Source organism: Daucus carota, chromosome 1, assembly GCF_001625215.2.
Source record: "Daucus carota subsp. sativus chromosome 1, DH1 v3.0, whole genome shotgun sequence".
Taxonomy (NCBI): Eukaryota; Viridiplantae; Streptophyta; class Magnoliopsida; order Apiales; family Apiaceae; genus Daucus; species Daucus carota.
This window is the reverse complement of record NC_030381.2, coordinates 1,528,866-1,552,896: the sequence shown is the minus strand read 5'-3', so window position 1 is coordinate 1,552,896 and position 24,031 is coordinate 1,528,866. Positions and strand designations below refer to the sequence as shown.

General features: G+C 36.5%; 5 protein-coding genes across 5 annotated transcripts; 4 read left to right on the top strand and 1 right to left on the bottom strand.

Moving 5' to 3' along the window:
- The first annotated feature begins 506 nt into the window (after positions 1-506).
- Positions 507-8,330, top strand: LOC108192556 (ABC transporter C family member 5). Its single transcript, XM_017372806.2, has 11 exons — positions 507-3,028; positions 3,127-3,447; positions 3,529-3,615; positions 4,275-4,970; positions 5,141-5,305; positions 5,472-5,766; positions 6,150-6,364; positions 6,633-6,938; positions 7,185-7,248; positions 7,411-7,650; positions 7,835-8,330. The coding sequence occupies exons 1-11, from the start codon at positions 839-841 to the stop codon at positions 7,945-7,947; spliced, it is 4,692 nt and encodes a 1,563-aa protein (XP_017228295.2). The 5' UTR covers positions 507-838; the 3' UTR covers positions 7,948-8,330.
- Positions 8,331-11,778: 3,448 nt separating this feature from the next.
- Positions 11,779-14,494, top strand: LOC108204267 (xyloglucan galactosyltransferase MUR3). Its single transcript, XM_017373620.2, has 2 exons — positions 11,779-11,944; positions 12,230-14,494. Exon 2 carries the CDS (start codon positions 12,302-12,304, stop codon positions 14,294-14,296), a length of 1,995 nt encoding a protein of 664 aa, XP_017229109.1. The 5' UTR covers positions 11,779-11,944; positions 12,230-12,301; the 3' UTR covers positions 14,297-14,494.
- Positions 14,495-14,642: 148 nt separating this feature from the next.
- On the top strand, positions 14,643-18,493 carry LOC108204266 (subtilisin-like protease SBT1.2). The gene has a single exon (XM_017373618.2). The coding sequence runs from the start codon at positions 15,988-15,990 to the stop codon at positions 18,298-18,300; it is 2,313 nt and encodes a 770-aa protein (XP_017229107.1). The 5' UTR covers positions 14,643-15,987; the 3' UTR covers positions 18,301-18,493.
- A 54-nt stretch (positions 18,494-18,547) lies between these two features.
- Positions 18,548-20,185, bottom strand: LOC108204268 (photosystem II reaction center PSB28 protein, chloroplastic). Its single transcript, XM_017373621.2, has 2 exons — positions 19,979-20,185; positions 18,548-19,151 (listed from the first exon to the last, which is right to left on the bottom strand). The coding sequence occupies exons 1-2, from the start codon at positions 20,049-20,051 to the stop codon at positions 18,685-18,687; spliced, it is 540 nt and encodes a 179-aa protein (XP_017229110.1). The 5' UTR covers positions 20,052-20,185; the 3' UTR covers positions 18,548-18,684.
- Positions 20,186-21,183: 998 nt separating this feature from the next.
- Positions 21,184-21,784, top strand: LOC108193652 (mitochondrial import receptor subunit TOM9-2). Its single transcript, XM_017360405.2, has one exon. The coding sequence runs from the start codon at positions 21,232-21,234 to the stop codon at positions 21,502-21,504; it is 273 nt and encodes a 90-aa protein (XP_017215894.1). The 5' UTR covers positions 21,184-21,231; the 3' UTR covers positions 21,505-21,784.
- Positions 21,785-24,031: the final 2,247 nt, after the last annotated feature.

Here is a 24,031-nt window from a genome sequence, read left to right as displayed (position 1 = left end):
AAGCTACTATATTCCATAAATAATCCGAAACAAAATCAGATGCTAAAACTTACTTTTAATATATCCGAAACTAAAAAATGTAATTCTAATTTTTGATATTTTTTATCCAAAAATTCCAGAAAATTAGAAAAATAGAACGGAGCAATGTGAGAGGCGACACCTAGACGCCCCACGCTTCTCCTTTATATAAGTATATTGATTATATAGATCTCGACTGTACAAAATTTAGCATTCGAACCGGATCAATGTATACAGTATACTATCTAGATTCGAGCCTATAAAAATCAAAATATTATGTCCAAAATGTTAGTCGAAACATTTCACTAGACACGTGTCACTCATTCTTAGTTGTGCGTGTTATGGCCGTGCCTCCGTCTTTACTCTCCAGAGTTCAGTCAGATGATAGTAATTTAGCTTCACTCTTATGTGCACACAGCCACATTATTTTACCGAACTAAATCTCGATAAAAGAATATTTTCTAATTCGAAGAAAAATTATTCATTTGACGAGATTATCCGGTTACAGAAGCGTCTTCTAATTCTCTTGCTCAATACAGGACTAGTAGATAACTACTCTATATGCATGCAACCCAACCCAGATCATCTTTTTGGATTTTCTCTAATGGGTATGACTCAAAATTTAATCTTACGCATTACATTTGACTCCTTGTGTTCTTGTTAGATATATATGAGAAAAAGAGAAGGAAGAGACATACAGGAGGTTTTATTTTTTTGTCTTGGTGTTTCCTTGTGGAGTTTGATGTTAAAAAGCTACTTGTTCTAGTTTTCATTTGCATTTGGTTTTGCTATTTATAGATACTTCTCTTTATTTGGTACAATGCTCTTGATAAAGATATATGATTCTTGCTTAAAGTTAAAGAACATTAATTTTGGGAAGCGAGTTATTATTTTTAATCATTTGTTGATCATTAAGGGGGTATCTGTTATGGGAATCAGCAATTTTCGATATCTGGTTGCTGAAAACTACCTGTTGGGGAGTGTTTATAGTTTGCCTACTTTGGAACTAATATCGATTTGCTTTAACTTGATTTTGTGTGTTGTATTTCTCCTTAGTAGGCAGATATCTGTGTACATTAATAGGATTCGAATTAATAAAGAGGATACTGATGAAATTTCGGGTCCGACAAGAAGGAATGTTGATGCTGAAATTCAAAGTGTTGAAATTGGTAAGTGGTACAAAGCTTCAGCATTTTGTTGCTTCTATATTTTGGTTGTGCAAGTTTTGTTGATAGGCTTTGATTGTGTGAAATTAATAAGGGGGTCTTCCGGTGGGAGGGGTTCGGATTGGATCCTGTTGCTGTTTCCTGCAGTACAGGGTTTAGCTTGGTTTGGGCAAAGCTTTTGGGTACTGTATTGTAAGATTAAGCCCACTGAGAAGTTACCATTGCTGTTGAGGGTATGGTGGGCTGTGTCCTTCGCTTTTTGTTCGTGCACTATTTATGCTGATGGGAAAGCATTAGTGACTGAAGGGGCAAAGCACTGGAATTCTCATGTTTTATCAAATTTTGCCACAACCCCTGCGATTTCTTTCCTCAGTATTGTTGCGGCTAGGGGTGTTAGTGGTATAAAAATAAGTAGAGCCTCTGATCTTCAAGAACCACTGCTTGAAGAAGAAGAGGATGCGGGATGTCTTAAGGTCACTCCTTATAAGGATGCTGGTATTTTTAGCTTGATCACAATTTCATGGCTGAATCCAATTCTTTCATTGGGTGCAAAAAGACCCCTTGAGTTGCGTGACATCCCACTTCTTGCACCAAAAGACCGCTCCAAGACCAATTATAAAATTTTGAATTCGAACTGGGAGAAGTTAAAGGCTACAAATCCATCAAACCAGCCATCTTTGGCTTGGGCTATCCTGAAATCGTTCTGGAAAGAGGCAGCCTGTAATGGAATTTTCGCAGGGGTTGCTACTATTGTTTCATATGTAGGTCCATACATGATTAGCGACTTTGTCGATTACTTGGGAGGAATAGAAACTTATCCTCATGAGGGGTATATTCTTGCCGGAACGTTTTTCATAGCTAAGCTGCTGGAGACTTTAATAACCCGTCAGTGGTATATTGGGGTTGACATTTTGGGTATGCATGTGAAATCTGCTCTAACAGCAATGGTTTACCGAAAGGGGCTCAGAATCTCTAGCTTAGCCAAACAAAGTCATTCTAGTGGTGAGATTGTTAACTACATGGCAGTTGATGTTCAAAGAGTAGGAGACTATTGTTGGTATCTGCATGACATATGGATGCTTCCATTGCAGATCATACTTGCTCTTTGTATTTTGTATAAAAATGTTGGCCTTGCTTCTATTGCAACATTGATATCCACCATTATCTCCATAGTTGCAACTATTCCTTTGGCCAGGATACAGGAAGATTACCAAGACAAACTAATGGCTTCCAAAGATGAGAGAATGAGAAAGACATCTGAATGTCTCAGAAACATGAGGATCCTGAAGCTGCAAGCGTGGGAGGATAGGTACCGTCTTATGCTAGAGGAAATGCGTAATGTTGAGTTTAAATGGCTGCGTAAAGCTCTATATTCGCAAGCATTTATTACATTCATTTTCTGGAGCTCCCCAATCTTTGTTTCGGCTGTCACTTTTGCAACATCGATATTGTTGGGGGGTGAGCTTACAGCAGGGAGGGTGCTATCTGCTCTGGCTACCTTCAGGATTCTACAGGAACCTTTAAGAAATTTCCCTGACTTGGTGTCCATGATGGCTCAGACTAAAGTGTCTCTTGATCGTCTTAGTGGCTTTCTGCTGGAAGAAGAACTGCAAGAAGATGCTACTGTATCTCTACCACGAGGATTCACTGATGTGGCAGTAGAAATAATAGATGGCGAGTTCTGCTGGGACCCTTCCTCCTCTTCATCTTCAAGGCCAACATTGTCAGATATACATTTGAAGGTGGAGAAGGGGATGCGTGTGGCTGTCTGTGGTATGGTTGGTTCTGGGAAATCCAGTTTCCTTTCTTGTATTCTTGGTGAGATTCCTAAAACCTCTGGTGAAGTAAGTCAAAACTCTGAACTATATGCCATGTCTCTTCCATTAGTAAACTATTCTTTTATTGGTTTTGATTCAAATATTATCTACTTATTTCTGTTTAGGTTAGAATATGTGGATCTTCTGCCTACGTCTCTCAGTCAGCTTGGATACAATCTGGAAATATAGAAGAAAATATTCTCTTCGGTAGCCCAATGGATAAGGCAAAATATAAGAGCGTAATAAATGCTTGTTCACTAAAAAAGGATTTGGAACTTTTTTCACATGGAGATCAGACAATTATTGGTGACCGAGGCATAAATTTAAGTGGAGGGCAGAAGCAACGTATGCAACTTGCAAGGGCACTGTATCAGGACGCAGACATTTATTTACTTGATGATCCTTTCAGTGCCGTTGATGCACACACAGGTTCAGAATTGTTTAAGGTTAGACTTTGTCCTTGTATCATCAGTATTGATGCTGTATATTGTATGGTGCTCTGCTAAATGTATTATATTGAAATGCAGGAATACATAATGTCAGCGTTGGCTACTAAGACTGTTATTTTTGTGACCCATCAAGTTGAATTTTTACAAGCCACTGACTTAATTCTGGTATGATCGTTTATATATGTCATATTCTTGTTTTGTATATTATGGTTTCTAATTTAGAAGGTCACAGTCTTATTTACATAAAATATTGAGATTATGAATACTTCATTTCCTGTACAATATACTGATCTGCTTTATCACAGTAGTTTCAATATTAACCTTGCTGGTAACGCCACACAGTTTACTTGAAATCTACACCTGTAAATTATAGAAAAAAATTATACAAAAGTTAGCATGTGGGGGATCTTTGCTTTTTCTTACATGTTTTATTTTTTACCTGTTTCAAGAGACTAAACATTTTTTCTTGTTGATTCTGCAAAATTGTGGAAAGATGATACTGTATTGGCTTTATGGAGATTATAATATCTTTCGAATGTAGAAAAGAAATAAGGCCAGATTTACTCAAAGAGTCATTAAACATAAAATTGATACAAAGAAAATGGAAACTCGTGATATGATTGAGGAGATCATTACTAGTCTATGAACTCGGTAAACCATACCACAAGTAGTAGAGTTTTGTTAATATAATAATGTTTTCTGTACTATGAAAGTAAGGTAATAGTAAACCGGAAAAACAAATGTTAAGTGTGCAATGAACAGGGAATGAGAACTGCAGTCTTTGACTAGAATTGCTCGGTCAATATTAATTTTCCATAGTGCAGGTTATAAAGGAAGGTCGCATCACTCAAGCTGGAAAGTATGATGAACTTCTGCAAGCAGGAACAGATTTTGATGCTCTGGTTTCAGCTCATCATGAAGCAATCGAAGCCTTAGATATCCCCGTTCAGTCATCTGCAGATTCCAGTGAATTTCATAGTCTTGACGAAGAGATCCAGCTGAGTGATAAATGTGAATCAATTATAGGTAATGCGCAGATTTCAGCGAAGGAAGTACAGGAGATTGGAACATCCTCAGATCAAAAGCTAATCAAAGAAAAAAAGAAAGCAAAGCGTTCAAGGAAAAAGCAGCTTGTTCAAGAAGAGGAAAGGGAGAGAGGCCGAATTAGCATGAGAGTGTACTTGTCATATATGACTGCAGCATATAAGGGCTTATTGATTCCTCTGATCATTCTAGCTCAAACATTATTTCAGGTTCTTCAAATAGCTAGTAATTGGTGGATGGCTTGGGCAAACCCCCAAACGGCAGGTGGCCAACCTAAAACAAGTAATATTGTCCTTATAGTCGTCTATATGGCCCTTGCTTTTGGGAGTTCTTGTTTTATATTTGCTAGGGCTGTACTAGTGGCTACATTTGGTCTAGCAGCTGGGCAAAAATTGTTCCTAAAAATGCTTACTAATGTGTTTCGTGCACCAATGTCTTTCTTTGACTCCACCCCAGCTGGACGGATCTTAAATCGCGTAAGTGCTACATCATAACCACAGAAACAATCTCATTATATGTTGCAGTTAGGTTTTTATAAAATGAATTAACTTTATTCCACGTCTCTATGTTCTTCCTTTTCTTATCCTTACCCATTGAGCCGCAGTCTCACAGAAATTTCTCTGATAGATTGGTTTTAATTTTCCAGGTATCAGTTGACCAAAGTGTTGTTGACCTCGATATTCCCTTTAGACTTGGTGGTTTTGCATCAACAACAATCCAGCTCCTTGGTATTGTTGGTGTAATGACTCAAGTCACTTGGCAGGTTGTGCTTCTTGTCATTCCAATGGCAATTGCTTGTTTGTGGATGCAGGTAAACAATAATACTCACACAATGTAAAGTTACATATAAGTGAGAAGTACTTCAGGGCTTGGTAGTTGGCTTTATTTAGTGAATTAGATAAGCATCTTTGCATATCCTTCATTCTTCATTTACTTTATTCAAGAAGAACAGGTTAAGTTAATGCTGCATCATACAGAAATACTACATGGCGTCTTCAAGAGAATTGGTTCGCATTGTTAGCATCCAAAAATCACCAATCATCCATCTTTTTTCTGAATCGATTTCTGGAGCAGCAACGATAAGAGGATTTGGGCAAGAAAAGCGATTCATGAAAAGGAACCTATATCTTCTTGATTGTTTTGCTCGCCCGTTCTTTTGCAGTCTTGCAGCTATCGAGTGGCTCTGTCTGCGGATGGAGTTATTATCAACATTCGTATTCGCTTTCTGTATGATATTACTTGTGAGCTTCCCTCATGGGAGTATTGATCCAAGTACGGTGATCCTATCATTTTAACCCTAATCTTCTTAAAATCTCAATTGATCTATCTACAAGTCATCCATTTGAAAGGTTATTTTTATTCATTATAAGCATTTGTCATTATTACTCGCATACTGTTCGAATGTCTCCAACATATGCTTTGGTCAACAGTTTTTTTTCCCCTAGTTTTATCTGTTATTTCTTTTAATATATTCAATTGCTATGCTGATTGATTAGGAATATCTTGATGCTCAAGTTATTTTAAATTAAAACTACTGATGATTTTTTTTATAACAATTTGCATCACAATGATTGCAGATACGAGCTACAAATATGTAGATTTATAGATTATTTATAATCTTGACATTCTGAGGCATGTTCTTTCTTCCCTATTAGGCATGGCAGGCCTTGCTGTGACATATGGCCTCAATCTAAATGCACGGCTATCACGGTGGATTCTTAGTTTTTGCAAGCTTGAAAATAAAATAATTTCCATAGAAAGAATTCATCAGTACTGCCACATCCCCAGTGAAGCTCCACAAGTTATTGAGGATTCTCAACCTCCACCTTCATGGCCAGAGGAAGGAACAATTGAATTGAATGACTTGAAGGTATGATATTGATCAGCATGATTGGCCTTTTCATGTCGAGCCAACAAATATCAAGTTAATTTCTACAGTTTATCTCTACTGTGCTTATTAAAAATTTATAATTCAGGATTTATCTAGAATCTGTTTTATGTTGATGTGTATTCATACCAGACGAAATAGTGATGGATTTGATACCTGTATCTACTATCTATTAAAGAGTTCAGCTACAGCTAATTATAATTAACTAAAAAGGAAAAACCCATACTGATGCAAATTCTGTCTTTTATAGGTTCGATACAAGGAGAATCTTCCACTGGTGCTCCATGGTGTAAGCTGCACATTTCCTGGAAGAATGAAGATTGGAATTGTTGGACGTACTGGAAGTGGTAAATCAACTTTGATTCAGGCACTCTTTCGAATGATTGAACCTGAAGGTGGCAGAATCGTTATAGATGATATCGATATATCAAGAATTGGTCTCCATGATCTTCGCAGCCGTCTGTGCATAATACCTCAGGACCCAACATTATTTGAAGGGACCATTAGAGGCAACCTCGATCCTCTAGAAAAACATACTGACTCGGAAATTTGGCAGGTTGCCTGCAACTTCTGGACTTGCCATTGTATTTTGGGTTCACAGATGTTAAAAAGAGTTTCTAATACAATATTCTCCCAGATAAAGATCTTTAAAATTGTGATGCTTAATGAACCTCAAAAATGGTGTACTATATGTATATATTTTTTAATCTATCAAGAAAACTTAATTGTGTAGTAACATCAGATACCTTTATTGCCATGCTTACTATTGCTCCCTATTAACTATATCCTTCTCTTATAATAGGCACTTGATAAATCTCAGCTTGGAGAGATTGTTCGGCTTAAAGAGCAGAAGCTTGAATCACCAGGTATGTATGCTGAATAGTAGTTTCCTTCATTATAGGGCTGATAATAATAGATGGAAATATATTTACTCTCTAACTATAAAAGAATTGATTGTTCGCCCGTAGGACTCTCGTTAGTTTTGTGTGATTAACACAGATGTTCCATTGTATTTACATGGTTGGCAGTTCTTGAAAACGGAGATAATTGGAGCGTAGGACAGCGTCAGCTTGTTTCCTTGGGTCGAGCCTTGCTCAAACAGGCTAGAATCCTGGTGCTTGATGAAGCAACAGCCTCAGTTGATTCAGCAACAGATAATCTTATCCAGAAGATTATCAGGACAGAGTTTAGGGATAGCACAGTTTGTACCATCGCTCATCGTATCCCTACTGTTATTGACAGTGATTTGGTACTGGTGCTCAGTGATGGTGTGTATTGTGATTCCCTATGCATTCCCTTAACATGATAAATTCTATATAGGAAGGTCAATATATTTTTCTAGAACCAATATGAGTATAACCAAATCGGAATGAATGGAAATTGCACTTTGCAATTGTTTCTGTATACACCAGTGAGAGAGTAAATCGCTGACTAGCTTTTTTGTTATTGTAGGCCGGGTTGCAGAGTTTGATACTCCAGCACAACTATTAGACGACAAGTCTTCCATGTTTTTCAAGTTGGTAACTGAGTACTCAACAAGATCCAGCGGAATTCCAGATTTTTGACATAAGAGGCCAATGCTGAGGACTATCTGGAAAATAGGTTCAAAATGAGAAGGATATAGGTGCGCGGCACATGATTGCCCGAGTAATTTTATATTGTACAAGAGGCTTTCACTTTGTTAATGTAGGTTTTTTTTATCACAAGGGACTTTGTCCTATGCTGCATACATTGTAGATAATTGATTCCGGTGGATGAAGGTCATAAGAAACACAAGACAAAGTATGAATCAGTTTGTATGTATGTTACGAAATAAATCAGGTCTTTGTAGTGATTATGTACGGGGAATTTTAGCAACTTTGTTATGCTGTAGGCAAGCAGATGATTCTGCATAACTACATGGTGTGTGCCTTTTACTGCTGAAATTTCTTACAAGGTCTTTCTTTCATACTTGTGTACATAATCTCGGATATCTTTTTTGCATTGCATAAATTAGTTTGGTTTGTATATTTGCTCTCTTTAGTTTCCTTTTAGCCCAAATGCTGTATGTGAACTGGGACATGCTTTAGATCTGTAGTCTTTACACTTTAGAATATATATGTGTGTGTGTATATAGAAAGAGTGGCACACAAGTGATTCTGGGAGAAAGATTTGTTACTTGTGGTTGTGGAAAGGTATTTCCAGTTCACTAAATAAGCAAGCAGTCAGTATTTTCAGGTTCAGAAACTTAGACATGAAGAGCCAGTGCTGCGGAAATCAAGAAAAACCTACTGCGATTGATCTGTCAGCTCTGCTTAATCTCATGTCCCCAGGAACCAGTCTAGGTGTGTTTGGAGACATGAATCTGGAAGGCAGGAGCAATGGAGCCGTGATGAACGCCAGACACAGCTCCTCTGGTAAGTCAAGCGATAGCTGTGGCATAAATGTTTATATAAACAACAATGTTCAGGGTGTTTCCAATTCGATATTGGTTGGCAGTGAGGTTACTATGGGAGATTCTGGTGTTTGGCTGTCCTTGAAACCTCCGAAACCTGGTAAAATCTTCCCGGGATTGATATGGGGTCTGATAACTGTGTTTGCAGCATTCCTCTGGTTTGTACTGTTATATTAGCACCTAAAGTAAAGGTATATAATCCGACAATGAAGTTTCCACCAAGATTTGAATGGTAAACAAGTCTGTGTTTTGAGAATGTTTACTCTCATAACTCATTCATGCAACGCTTTGTAAATGGATGCGCTACTGTCAGTATAACAGTTATGATATGCTTTTTTAGAGTATGTTTATGATCACTCTTCTACTGTTTCAATTGCAAAGATTGTTATAATTTCAGTTTAGCATCTTAAAATTAGAATGTGATTGTCTAGGTGGTTAAGAATTTATCGTGTTCACTAATTTTCGATTTTGATACCGAATTTCGTATTTTGTTATAATTGAATACACTTCGAGAATTTCTGAAAATAAGTATTTAATTGTAAGGTTATATTGACTTAGTCAAATTAAAACAAGATTATTATTTTGAAGTGAAAGGAGTAATTTTTGATTTCAGATATCAAGTTCTTATTTTATTATATACTAGTTGATGACCCGTGCCAAGCACGGGTTTAAATAAAATTTTAAATTTTATTATTTATTGGAAAAATAATGTTTTTTAAAATTATATTATCATATTTTTATTATATCTTGATATCAAATTTTTTGATAGATATCTTGCGTTTCGATTCTTTTATTATATGTTGCAATATGGACAATGGCTTCATTCTTTTCGAGTTTCTGTTTGTCAAAGTCAGTGTTACCACCGCCCTATTCATCTTTATCGCAATCTTCTGAAGAGCACGGAATGAATTAAAGTTTATATTAATAATTTGTAATCGTCTTAGATTTATAATAGGTATGTGTAACGTTATTTAATTTGTAATTGTTTTAGACTTATAATAGGTATGTGTACTGTTGGTTGGTTGGAGTTCTTGCACATCTAGGAGTGACAGTTATTTGTATGACAAATTAATATAGAAGTCGAAAGAAATTTTTAAGTTAAATAACTTAAATATGTTTTATAGATAAAATTCGTAATAAATAATGAAATAACAATAAAACAAAATAAAATAGAGTTTTTCAACCTATTTTTTATTTTATGTTCTCAATCCACACTAAAATTCTGCCGACTCCTTATATTTATTTGATATGAAGTTTATTACGACAAATGTCTTGTGTTTAGATTCTTTTATTTTATGTTGCAATATGGACAATGGCTTCATTCTCTTCGAGTTTCTGTTTGTCAAGTCAGTGTTACCACCGCCTTATTCATCTTTATCGCAGTGTTACCACCGCCTTATTCATCTTTATCGCAATCTTCTGAAGAGCACGAAATGAATTAAAATTTATATTAATAATTTGTAATTGTTTTAGATTTATAATAGGTATATGTAATGCTATTTAATTTGTAATTATTTTAGACTTATAATAGGTATGTGCAATGTTGGTTGGTTGGAATTCTTGCACATCCAGTTGTTTGTATGACAAATTAATATGGATGTCGAAAGAAATTTTAAGTTAAATAACTCAAATATGTTTTATAGATAATAGAGTTTCTTAGCCAATTTTTAATTTTATGTTCTCATATCCAGACCAAAACTCTGCGGACTCCTTATATTTATTTGATATGAATTTTATTGAGTTGATTCATATTTAATTGATAGAAATTTTATACAGTTAATTCTATGTTAAATTGTTCGATAAAATATAATTTGTAATTAATTTAGAGTTATAATAGATATATGTCACATATATTTAATCCGTAATTATTTTAGAGTTACAATAGATATTTCTAATGTTGGTTGGAGTTCTTTTTGACGCAGGAGTAGTAGTTGTAATAGATAAAATATAATTTGTAACTAATTTAGAGTTATAATAGATATGTGTCACATATATTTAATCCGTAATTATTTTAGAGTTACAATAGATATTTCTAATGTGGGTTGGAGTTCTTTTAGACGCAGGAGTAGTAGTTGTTTGTATGACAAACTAATATAGAAGCCTGAGGGAATTTTTAAGTTAAATAACTTAAATATGTTGTATAAATAAAATTTGTCATTTAAATATTTAATTTATTTTATGTTCTCAGATCCGCACAAAAGTTCTGCCGACTCCCTATATTTATTTCATAGAAATTTTATAGAGAATTCATGTTTATGTGATAAGGATTTTATAGAGTTAATTTCTAAGTTAAATTGTTTCAGTTTTAAAAATTAAAATATTTAGTTATATTGGGATAGAATTCTATATCATGAATAATCGTTATGTAAAAAAGTCTTGATCAATATATATGTCTTATATCTTTTAATAGGAGTATAATACTTTCAATAGGAGTTTAATAATGATATAATAATAATAATTAATTATAATATATGATGACCAAATTTTGGTACTTTGGTACCGATGTTCCACCGAAACGTGGTTTCGCTTATTAATAAAGGATATTGATGAATAATAAATACATCAAAATTCTCATTTTATTTTCGACAAGATTCGAACCAACTTCCGGAGTTGCTTGCATTTTGGCAGTTTTGAAGAAGAGTAAGAGAAGCGTGCAGGCACGAAGTGAATTAGTGGTTGATCATCTATATTAGTCTGAACTCCTCACATGTGACACAAACATAAAGCTATTAAATGCACAATATAATTTTGCCATTAAGTAATGTTAAGTAAAGTTAATTTGAATCTGAGTGAGTTCTGTATCGAAGTCTAAAAACCCCACCGACAAAAAATGTTGTATTTCAATTCTATGTTAAATACTCCATAGTCTCCATGTTATAATATGGATCTAATTTTTTTTTGAGAAATATAATATGGATCTAATTAATCTTACTAAAAATTATTGTCACTTTCCAATTAATAAATTTACAATGATTATTACATAAACAAAATATAATAAAGATGCACCAGAATATACACTGATATAAGTAGAACCCTATTAAAAATCACAGTGATTATAGAGACATACACTATACTTACAACTTTGTATTCAATACTCATTGCATCTTCTTCTCCAGGGAGTCTCCGGAGTAAGTACCCAGTTGATTCCACTTAGTTTGCTTAATTTATCATTATACAATACTTTGATCTGCTCAATTTGTTGATTTTATATTTAGCATAAATCTGTGTATGCTCATATAATGTTGGATGGTTTATGAATTGGTGTTGGAAGTTGAGTTTTTGTAACAATTTTGTATCTGGGTTTAGGGTTTTGTTAGAGTTGATGATGATCTTGTGATCAAGATTGGATTTTTATTGAAAATTTGTTAGTGTTGATGATGATTTTGTGATCAAGATTGGATTTTTATAATTAGGGAAAGGAAAGATTGGTGTTTTATATTGTTTATGGGAGTTTTCTTGGAAATTTGTTGGGTGGTTGGAATCTGATGAGAAGGAGGTCTCAGCATTCCTCTTTGTTGTGTCCGATGGAGAAGCGGGCTGGGAAGAATCAACAGTCTAGACTTTGTTTGTTGGCTACGCTGGCTGCTTTCTTGTGGGTTTGTCTGTTGTACTTTCATTTTGTTGTCTTGGGAGGGAGTTCGGTTAATGAATCTGTAGAGCTAGATCGTGTTTCTGCAGTTTCGATGAGTAGAGAAGCAGGGGTTATTAGGCATTCGGTTACAGATAGAAGTCCTCCTATCAATGTACCTCGTGAATCTAGCGATTCTGGTGATGTGAATAATTTTAGTACTCAGCCTAAGCATATTAGTCAGCCAAATGACGACGATGCACGACAAGAGATTTTTCAAGATACTCCTTATGTCAAAGAAATTTCGGATGATTCCGGGTCAAGTGTTGCTGAGTTGGTTGATGGTCAAAAAAGTGATGATACTTCTGAACAAGAATTTCCTGATGGTTCTCATTCAAGTTTGCCGCAGTTAATTGATGCTCAAAAAGAGCAGGCTAATCATGCAGAAGTTGATGTCGGTGAAGCAAGAGAAAATTTTCCATTTATGCGGGCGATGAGGACTACTGAGAACAAGAGCGACCCATGTGGCGGGAGGTATATTTATGTGCATGACCTTCCTTCGAGGTTTAATGAGGATATGCTTAAGCAATGTAGGAGTCTCAGCTTATGGACGAATATGTGTAAATTTACTACTAATGCCGGTCTTGGTCCTCCACTTGAGAATGTTGAAGAGGGGGTGTTCTCAAATACAGGATGGTATGCTACAAATCAGTTTGCTGTCGATGTTATCTTTAATAACCGGATGAAGCAGTATGATTGCTTGACTCGTGATTCCTCAATTGCAGCAGCTGTTTTTGTTCCCTTTTATGCAGGGTTTGATATTGCCAGATATTTATGGGGGTACAATATATCAACGCGAGATGCTGCTTCTCTTGATTTAGTTGATTGGCTTACGAAGAGACCAGAGTGGGGAATAATGGGTGGAAAAGATCATTTCCTAGTTGCTGGTAGAATAACATGGGATTTCAGAAGACTAAGTGAGGAAGAAACTGACTGGGGTAACAAGCTTCTGTTCTTACCTGCTGCGAAAAATATGTCGATGCTTGTCGTAGAATCAAGCCCATGGAATGCAAATGATTTTGGCATCCCATACCCCACCTACTTTCACCCAGCAAAGGATGCTGATGTGTTCGCATGGCAGGACAGGATGAGGAAATTGGACCGGAACTGGTTATTCTGTTTTGCTGGCGCACCTCGTCCAGACAACCCTAAATCAATTAGGGGGAAGCTCATTGATGAGTGCAAGAGATCTAAGGTGGGAAAATTGTTGGAATGTGATTTTGGGGAGAGCAAGTGCCATTCTCCAAGCAGTATAATGCAAATGTTTCAAAGCTCTGTTTTCTGCCTACAACCTCAAGGTGATTCGTACACAAGGAGATCAGCTTTTGATTCAATGTTGGCAGGCTGTATTCCTGTTTTCTTCCATCCTGGTTCTGCATACACACAATACACGTGGCATCTCCCGAAAAACTATTCCAGATACTCGGTTTTTATTCCTGAGGATGAAATTCGCACAAAGAATGTCAGCATAGAACAAAGACTCAGTGAAATCCCACCTGAACAGGTGCTGATGATGAGGGAGGAAGTTATAAATCTTATCCCAAGACTAATATATGCAGATCCTCGCTCTAAACTGGAAACTCTTAAAGATGCTTTTGATGTAGCAGTGCAAGCAGTGATCAACAAAGTTTCCAAGTTGAGGAAAGACATAATTGAGGGTCGTTCGAATGATAATTTCATTGAGGAGATCAGCTGGAAGTATGATTTGTTGGAAGAAGGGGAGGAGGTGGGTTATCATGAATGGGATCCATTTTTCTCAAAGCCGAAGAAAGATGGTAATGCTGCTTCTGATGGTTCATCAGCTGAGGCAGCTAAAAATTCTTGGAAGAACGAGCAAAGACAACACTCATAGTGCTAGTCCGTATCAATGCTTTTATTGAGAAGGTGGTTTCATGTCCATGCATGGGCTGGCTAACTCGACACGTTTGTTTGTGAATCACTATAGCAGCTGACAGTAAAAGTTTCTCAGTTCTGAGAACTTGTTATTGAAACTTGTAGTTTTCATTGTCCGCACAGAAATTTAAATGGCAACAAAGAGTTTACAATCTTATTATTGGTTTATATACATAGAAGTTTACACGACGGGCTGGTTGACTGTATCAAAGGTGACATATTCGTTGTCCATCACTCCAACAGCTGACAGTAGAAGCCCTTCTGAGGCCTTGTTAATGAAACTGGTATATTTCCCTTATCTGCCCAGAAATTTTGAAATTACAAAAATAGTATTACATTGTTGTTTCTTAATATACGTTGGTGTTTCACGTGCAAATTAATCGCAGTTCTTCTTGTTTAATCTCAGTTCCAATTCATATAGATCTTAAATGATCTTATAGCTGATCTCCAATGTCGTCTTTTATATTCGTACTAATGACAACACATTTTCGATCTTTAGTATTCACAATGTACTAGTGTAGTGTTGCAAGTAGGGAACCCTGGTTTTCAATGCTGTTCTCATGTTTTTCTTCACTTCTCAGTTCTCATTACTTCCCCTTCTACTTGTGAAAACTTGTTTCAGATTTTTATGCCCCGTTTCCCAGTACTGCCTTTAGATTTATCCACATTGCGAGTCAGTCATAATGTAGTTATGTAGGGCTAGGCCAGTGATGTTCAGATTAGGCTACATCCCTTTGATCATCCCATAGTCCTGTAGAAAAGAAACTGTTATCGGCTTATCGTTATCGGATAAAAATAAATAGGAACACAAAATGTCTCACCTAATTCACCGTCTTCTTTGTTAGTATGTTACCCTGGTAAGTTGGATCCGGTAAGAGGCACCATTAAATTTCTCAGTTCTCACCTCATGCAGGGTACTAATGGTGGCCAAAATATTAAATGAAGCAAATATATCCACACACACAAATTTAACACATAGTGGTAACTGGTAATGCAGCAGGGACATAGAGCATTGAATTTGACCATAAGATACATGGTGGGATACTGGGATTTACTGACCACTGACCAGACAAGAGCGTACGTGTGTATAAATGCTCTGCTGCTGCGTGACACTGAATTAATCTAATATTTCTCCATTTTTCTTGTATTTCACCCATAACAACCATGGTCTCGCAGATCTCGATATAGTTATATACAGTTAAATCTTTTTAAAATAATTATCTTGGAATTACGAGAAAAAATTATTTTATCAATTTTATTTTTTCTGTCGAGAGTATAGACTGTCTGTTATGTTGGGACTGGAAAAAAAAAATATTATAGTAGTGAGATTATTATTTATCGAGATTTGAGGTTTGATGGACCATATGGTATTAAAACCGACCAAAAAAAATCTCGTGAGAATGTATGCGCTCTGCAGAAGCCCTTGAGCTCCTCAGAAAGACATGCCCTTTGTGTCTGTCTTTCTCTCTCTGTTGAACAAAAGATACTCGTGATGAAGAGCCCTTAAGTTTCACGAGTTTCTCTGTGAAGCAGCTCCTGAGATTAAGATTACTAGGTACTACATTTTCTTTTGCCTTCAAATACCCCCAGAAGTCTTGCTCAGAACCATGCAGCAGAACTCACTAGCATAATTAGTGTTTTTATTCTCTGATGGAGTTCGAAAAAGCTACCCTTTTCGCCATTCTTTTAGTCTACGTTGTTTCTGTTGGTAGTCATGGTCTGCAAACCTACATAATTCAGCTACATCCGCAAGGGATAACCAGGTCTCTGTTTGCCTCGAAGCTGCATTGGCACTTGTCGTTTCTTGAGAAGAGCATTTCTGCAGAAGAAAGCCCGTCTTCACGCCTTCTCTACTCTTACCATTCTGCCATGGAGGGGTTTGCAGCTCAGCTTTTGGAGTCTGAGGTTGATGCTATACGTGAACTGCATGATGTCGTGGCAATAAGACCTGACAGGCGACATGAAGTTCACACAACTTACTCGTACAAGTTCTTGGGGTTAAGTCCTGCTAAAGAAGGTGCCTGGGTGGACTCAAATTATGGCAGAGGCGCGATTATTGGTGTGCTGGACACTGGAGTCTGGCCTGAGAGTCCGAGCTTTAGTGATCACGGGATGCCTCCAGTTCCCAAGAAATGGAAAGGGATATGTCAATTAGGAGAACAGTTCAATTCTTCGAATTGTAACAGGAAAATAATTGGCGCTAGGTACTTCAGTAAGGGCCATCGCGTGGCTTCACCAACTTCATCACCAGATGTTGTTGTGGAATATTTGTCAGTGCGTGATTCGCATGGCCATGGGACACACACTGCATCGACTGCTGCTGGTGCTGCAGTTCCTATGGCAAATGTACTGGGGAATGGGGCAGGTGTGGCTCGAGGAATGGCCCCGGGTGCCCACATTGCTGTATATAAAGTTTGCTGGTTCAGTGGTTGCTACAGCTCAGATATACTAGCTGCGATGGATGTTGCGATAAGAGATGGAGTTGATGTACTTTCGCTTTCCCTAGGAGGCTTTCCAATACCACTTTACGAGGACAGTATAGCTATTGGAAGTTTTCGAGCAATGGAGCATGGTATTTCTGTCATATGTGCAGCTGGAAACAATGGACCAATCCCCAATTCAGTTGCCAACGAGGCTCCTTGGATTGCTACTGTCGGTGCGAGTACACTTGACAGGAGATTCCCAGCCATAGTTCGTCTCAGCAATGGAAAATTCCTTTATGGGGAATCCATGTACCCAGGGAAGAATAGTGCAAGTGCTGCAAAAGAGCTTGAGCTTGTTTATCATGCTGACAATCTACATGGAGGTGAATACTGCATGAAGGATTCTCTTCCACGAGCAAAAGTTCAAGGGAAGATGGTGGTTTGTGATCGAGGTATCAATGGGAGGGCGGAGAAAGGTCAGATTGTGAAGGAAGCAGGTGGTGCAGCTATGATTCTGGCAAATACAGAGATAAATCAAGAGGAAGATTCTGTCGATGCTCATGTGCTGCCAGCAACTTTAATAGGGTACACAGAATCAGTTCAGTTGAAGAAATATATTAATTCTACAAGAAAGCCTAAAGCTCAAATCATTTTTGGAGGAACCAGCATTGGCAAATCAAGAGCACCAGCTGTTGCTCAGTTTTCATCGAGGGGTCCAAGTTTTATGGACCCTTCCATTCTCAAACCAGATATGATTGCTCCAGGGGTCAACATTATCGCGGCTTGGCCTCAAAACCTGGGTCCTGCCGGAATTCCAGATGATTCTAGAAGAGTGAACTTTACTGTCATGTCTGGTACTTCCATGGCTTGCCCTCATGTAGGTGGAATCGCAGCTCTGATCCACTCAGCTCATCCAAAATGGACACCAGCTGCAATCAAATCTGCACTGATGACAACTGCATATATAACCGACCATTCAGGAAAACAGATCATGGATGGAGATAAACCTGCAGGTCTTTTTGCTACTGGAGCTGGACATGTAAATCCAGTAAAGGCCATCAGTCCCGGACTGATATACGATATAAGCCCTGATGACTATGTCACTCATTTATGCACACTTAAATACACAAAATCAGATATTTTTACAATTACACACAGGAATGTGAGCTGCCAGGATATTATACGGAAGAACAGGGATTTCAGCCTCAATTATCCATCAATTTCTGTCGTTTTCAGGCCTGGGATGAAGAGCAAGATGATTAAAAAGCGTCTGACAAATGTGGGGAGTCCTAATTCCATTTACTCTTTAGAAGTTAAGCCACCTAATGGAATCAAAGTAAGGGTCAGACCACGAAGACTGATATTCACAGACATAAACCAGAGTTTGAGTTACAGAATCTGGTTTATATCGAGGAACAGGACAGCTTTAGAGAGGTTGAGCAACAGTCAAGGGTATCTTTCATGGGTGAACTCACAAGATATCTACCAAAGGATCAGAAGTCCTATATCAGTCACATGGTCATCGAAGAAGGAAAGATAACTGCAGATGTTGCTGTTATCACCTTCTTAACTCTTGATTATTATGATTAAAGCTTATTATCATATGATTACGATGGTAGATTTCAACACACACATCATAGATGTTTAGAAGATTTATCATTTGCTCATAAAGAACTGAAAATATGACAACACATTTTTATCATCATATGTCAACTACTACATATTTAACTTCAGTTCCTTCGGTGATGTAGATGTCACAAAAATTATCAGAACATTAAAATTGAGGATGAACAATTAATACTCACACCAGATATAATTACGCAACAAAAAGCTTTTACAAGTGTACACTTACTTGATCTAATATCAAAGATCAACGTAAATTTCACAGAAATCCGAAGGGTGTAAGGGAGAGATATATGTCTCCTCAACTCTTTACAAACTGCAAGCTGTTTGCATTAGCATATCGCTCCATAAATCTCATGAACCTGTCCCAATCTCGTGGAGTACGCATGACATACTTGGCTTCAATCCCTGCAGGCTTTCCGTTTACAAACCTGGCGTTTACATCAACTGATTGAAGAGTCCCTTCCTCATCAATCATGTAGAAGCCAGTGATCTCGCCAACCTCACCAGATGAGTCAAAAACTGATGGCTCGTCAAACCTAAATATAGCCATACCATTTGTTCCATCCCTAGATTTAGTTAGCTTCACATCTGGAACAGTCTGCTCATCAGTCCCTTGGATAAATTGAATCGTTGGTTTAACCATCATTACACATAATCTTGACATCTGAATTTTTCTTCGTTGAGGGGCATATTGTGAAGAGGACAGGTGCAATGTTTGTCCGCTGAATGAGGAGCCTGCACTACGGATGGCCCCTGATGTCACGCCTGCACAACATAATATCTTCATTAAGATTGCAAATCTTTTCTTGCAAACTTCAAATACATTCTCTCTTTGCAAAATACAATGCACATAACGATGTTAATGGTTAACCAATAGTTTTCTCATCATAAAAGGTTCCAACTTCAAGATATTATGAGGGAAGAGGCAATTCAACCTGATCCTCTGTCTGTTACACTTTACAAATATTAATGATGAAGACTAAGTTACTGCACATAAACCAGAATTTCATCACCTTGAGTGGAAAATAATATTTGTTTTGAGTGGATGGTACGTGGGAATGGGAATAGGAAATGAGAATGAGGGGTATGGGAACGGATATCTCGAGGAATGTGTAGGTAATGATTTATCCACCAAGTGATATGAAGTACCCATTACATATCATAAAATTGCTAATCCAAACACACATGAGTTTGAGTTTCCGATTCTCGTTAACCGGACTCATTAACCATAAACCAAACGCCCCCAAAGTCTTTTCTCTATCATTACGATTAGTTTATTTCTTACTAGATAAAAATTGGCAACACTTACATGAAGTCATGAACTAATGAAACTCTAAAAAATCTCAACTGCTTAAAACAAAGAAAGAGCTGCATTGTGTTTTTATATGGAGCACACAACAAAGAATTTCAACTTTCTCAAGGCAAATTTAAAGATTGAGCTATAACTCTACTGTAAGCATGCAAAACTTCAAAACATTAGATTACCTATAGAATGCAACTCTACTGAAAACATGTAAAGTTCAAGACTTTAGTTCCTTTCAGCAAATATGACAATATTTAAGACAAAGAAGAGAAAAAGGGAAAGAGGGTACCTGCAAAAGAGGGAACTTGATGAGAATGCTTTGAAACAGGAGAAGCAAATGCAAGAGATTGTAGAGTTGCCATTGTAATTGCAGCTGCAAGAACAAGAACAACAAGTTAGAAAGAGATAAATGAGAAATATAAGGGATTTGTTACAGGTGGCTGTTGTAGAGAGTGGTGTGTAATATTTTCAGCCATTCAGTTGGCTTTGCAAATGGATTGCATGAGAGAGATGAATGGATAATATAGTATGCACAAACTTATTTGCAAATTTTTGGAAATTAAATTTTAGTAGCCTAGAAATAAGAAAAATGTTATGGAAGTGAGAGAAGAAAGAAAGAATTTTTTACTTATAATTTGAGCTTAAAATTTTGAGTTAGGAATTTAATTTTGCAGATAAAATATTAAAAATTAAGAGGGGTGTATTGGATTGGGATTTTAAAGCATTTTTTTGCATTCATGAAATCCGAGGGTATTCGATTGGGATTGTTTGAAATCCTTTAAAATCTTTAGGTATTCAATTGAGATTTTAAACTATGCTACAAAATCTAGTGGTATTCAATTGGGATTTTAAATTATGCTTTAAAATCCGATGGTATTCAATTGGGATTGTTTAAAATCCATTAAAATCTGATGGTATTCAAATGCTGATGGATTTTTTTTCATTTCATAAAATGATGGATTTTGTGGCATTCTTCAGTGTATTTTAAGTTTTTTGAAATCCCACCAAATTCAATGGGATTTTGAAACATTGTACCTAAATCCTATCAACTCTGCGACATTTCATCAAGAATCCGCAAAAAATCAAAATCCCATACAATCCATTAAAATCCATAGACTAAAAATAATGCATTAAAATCCCAATCGAATACACCCCTGTAAGTGAGTATTTGATTTTATTGAGATATGAGTTATACGTAATATTTTTATAACACTTTTAATTTTTAAATATGTTTATTTCTGAACACGTATTTTGATTTGGAATAAACTGTCTTTTATAATTTTATATGATCAGAATATTAAAATTTTAGTTTTATATTTTTAATTTAAATTTTCATATATTTTTATGATATCAAAAATATATTATATTATGAATAAAATGGCTTTGGAAAAAATGAGCATGAAAATTAAGATCTAATTAATTAAATCTAATTAACTTTTCTAATTAAAAACATCTAAACAAAATAAGAAAAGGTAAAGAAACCCCAAATCCCACTGCTTATAAACAAAACACCCCTTCCTTTGCCCCCAAATTCCAATTCTAATGGCGGCTAACAAAAGCATAATATCTAGGGTTTCATCCTCCGTCTCCGACTCTCCGATCGTCTACCGCGGCAAAAAAGCCGCCGCCGACACCGGCTTCGTCGTCAAAAAGCTCCTCTTATCCACCGGAAAAGCTGCCTGGATCGCCAGCACTCTCTTCCTCGTCCTTGCCGTGCCGCTCATCATCGAGATGGATCGCGAGCAGCAGCTCAACGAGCTGGAGCTTCAGCAGGCGAGTCTCCTCGGGACTCCCACCGTCTCGGCCCCGAAATAATCGGTGCGGTGTTTTTCTCGCTTTTGCATTGTTAGCAATCGATTTTGCGAGGTTTTTTTTTTGTTTTGTTGCGGTAGAGATGAATTTATTGATAATTATGATGAGAACTTGTGTTTTAACTGATAAAGATTGTGTCTTTAATAATTTGTTGGTGGGAGTGTGATTATAGGTAATGTAGCCTTATGATTTGGTGCGTATTGTTACTTTTTTGTTTAGATGTTGAAGATTAGACATGAATTGGTTGATGATTGTGATAATAATATATTTTTAGTTTGATAAAGATTGTGTCTTCTTATTGTTTAGCGGAAGTATGATGATTTGTTGATGGGAGTTTGATGTATGTAATGTTAGCATGATGATTCGTGAGTATTGTTACTGTTTTGTAAGGATGATGAAGATTAGAGATGAAATTGTTGATAATTGTGATTATAATTATATAGAGTAGTTAGATAAAGATTGCGTCTTTTCATTTTATTGTTTATCAGACGTTTGATGATGTCTTTGTGGGAGTTTAATATTACGTAATGTTAGCGTGATGGTTTGTGAGTATTGTTGCTGGTCTGTTGAGATGTTGAAGATTATAGATGAATTGGTTGATGATTGTGATAATAACTGACGTTTAATATGATAAAGATTGTGTCATTGTATGATTTATGAGAAGAGTAATGATGTTTCGGTGGCAGATTGTTTTAAGTAATGTTAGGGTTGTGATTTTGCGAGTATTGTTATTATGTGGTTGGGAATGTGAAGATTATGAGAATTGGTGATTGATTTTTGTTACAGAACTCTATGATTAGAGATTAGAGATGAATTGGTTCATAATTATGATGGAAACTTATGTTAAATTGATAAAGATTGTGTTTCCTTCGTTTAACGGAAGTTTGATAATGTGTTGGTATAAGTTTGATACATTTTTAACTAAGGATCGGTTCCCATGTTTAAACACTTCACACTCATTTGAGATCTCTAATTGAGTGTGAACGCAGAAGTAAATCTGTAAATCTTTTTAAAATTTACTAAATTGCCATTGGTACTTCCTGCCGCTAAAATAGCTGGAAGACGGTTTCAGTTCAAAACCCAATTCACTAAAACACTTCACACTCTTTAGCTTATAAGTTATAACCACCAAACGTAAGGCGGCTGTGGGCGATTTAGAAGCGACTGTAACTTGATTCTGTCCCCTTCGATTCCACGGCTGTTTCATCACTAATGAACAACCAACAGCTTGAATTGTTAGTGCTTATATGTGGCTGTGTTTTGCATTTATATGTTGAATATTGCATACTCCAAGCTGATGATATAACTGCCTCTGCACTTCAATTTCCATCTGTGCTGCTTCACTTATGAAGTATAACTGTTAATGTACTTAGAATTTAAAATTCTAACTATTACTGAAGCTGTTGATTTGAGATGTTGTACTACCTCATGCATGCAGCCCCGTTAATAAATAAAGTTCCAGTTTCATGTCACCATATTAAAACTTACTATGAGGAGACTAAATTAACCAGGAGTAAATTCTGGTAGTTTCTTGGTAATAGTTGCATATCAGGCTGATTCTTGTTAAGAGTAACTGTCAATATAAACTAACCGAAAACTTTTCAAAAAATTTCCATTAAAATTCAAAAAATTCCTCCCAGCTACAATTTGGAGCTGGAAGACAGGCTATCGGCCTAAAAAAAATAGCTGGTACTGTGTCTTCCAGTTGTAAATAGTCGCCGGTAGGTGGGAGCAAAATGTTTAGTCTCAGCCATGGATCGATGATCGAACAGCCAGGAAGTAGATGTTTGTGTAGAACCACTCTGGCCATATGGCCAGGGCAGCTCCCATGTCTAAGTTGATAAGATTGTGTCTCTTTCTTTAAATTGAATATGTATGGTGATTTGTGGTTTGTCAAGCTATAAAATTTGAGTAATTAGTATGATTTGATTTTGATCATATTTTTTTGCCTTTTGCTAGGAAGGAGCTTGTCTTAGTTTTAATTGATATTTAGTGCTCTCTTCGCTTTATAGCTTTAGAGTCTACATCTTGTATGTCGTAGATAATACAAGTTTAAGCGGTTGACTCCTATATCCAGGAATGAGAAGAATATGACCTACTTTTGATAACATGGGTTAACAAATGAGTAAGATTGTTGTATGTCTTCTTTCCTAGACTAATGACGTCATGTGCAAAATAGTTTTATGTTGAACGCGATTTGCAAATTAGTTCTACCTTGGTATATTATTTGTAGTAGGCTGGAGTATTGATTCATATGTGTATCATTGTAAAGAGGTTGACATGTCAAGCACCTCAAATGGGCAGGAGCAAGCTTCTGATGATTGAGTGTGTTGATTAACCAAGTACTGCAACTGGTAATAAGAGAGTCACAAGACTCTCAAGTCTCACTTAGGCCTGACATGAAATGGTCATGGAGTCTGAAGACAGCTTCTGAATGCAGATCTTAACATTGACATATCAGTTAGTAGTTATTTGGTGGAGTAGATAAGTACGTCTACTGTACAAGTAACGTATCTTTTTAACTTTTGTC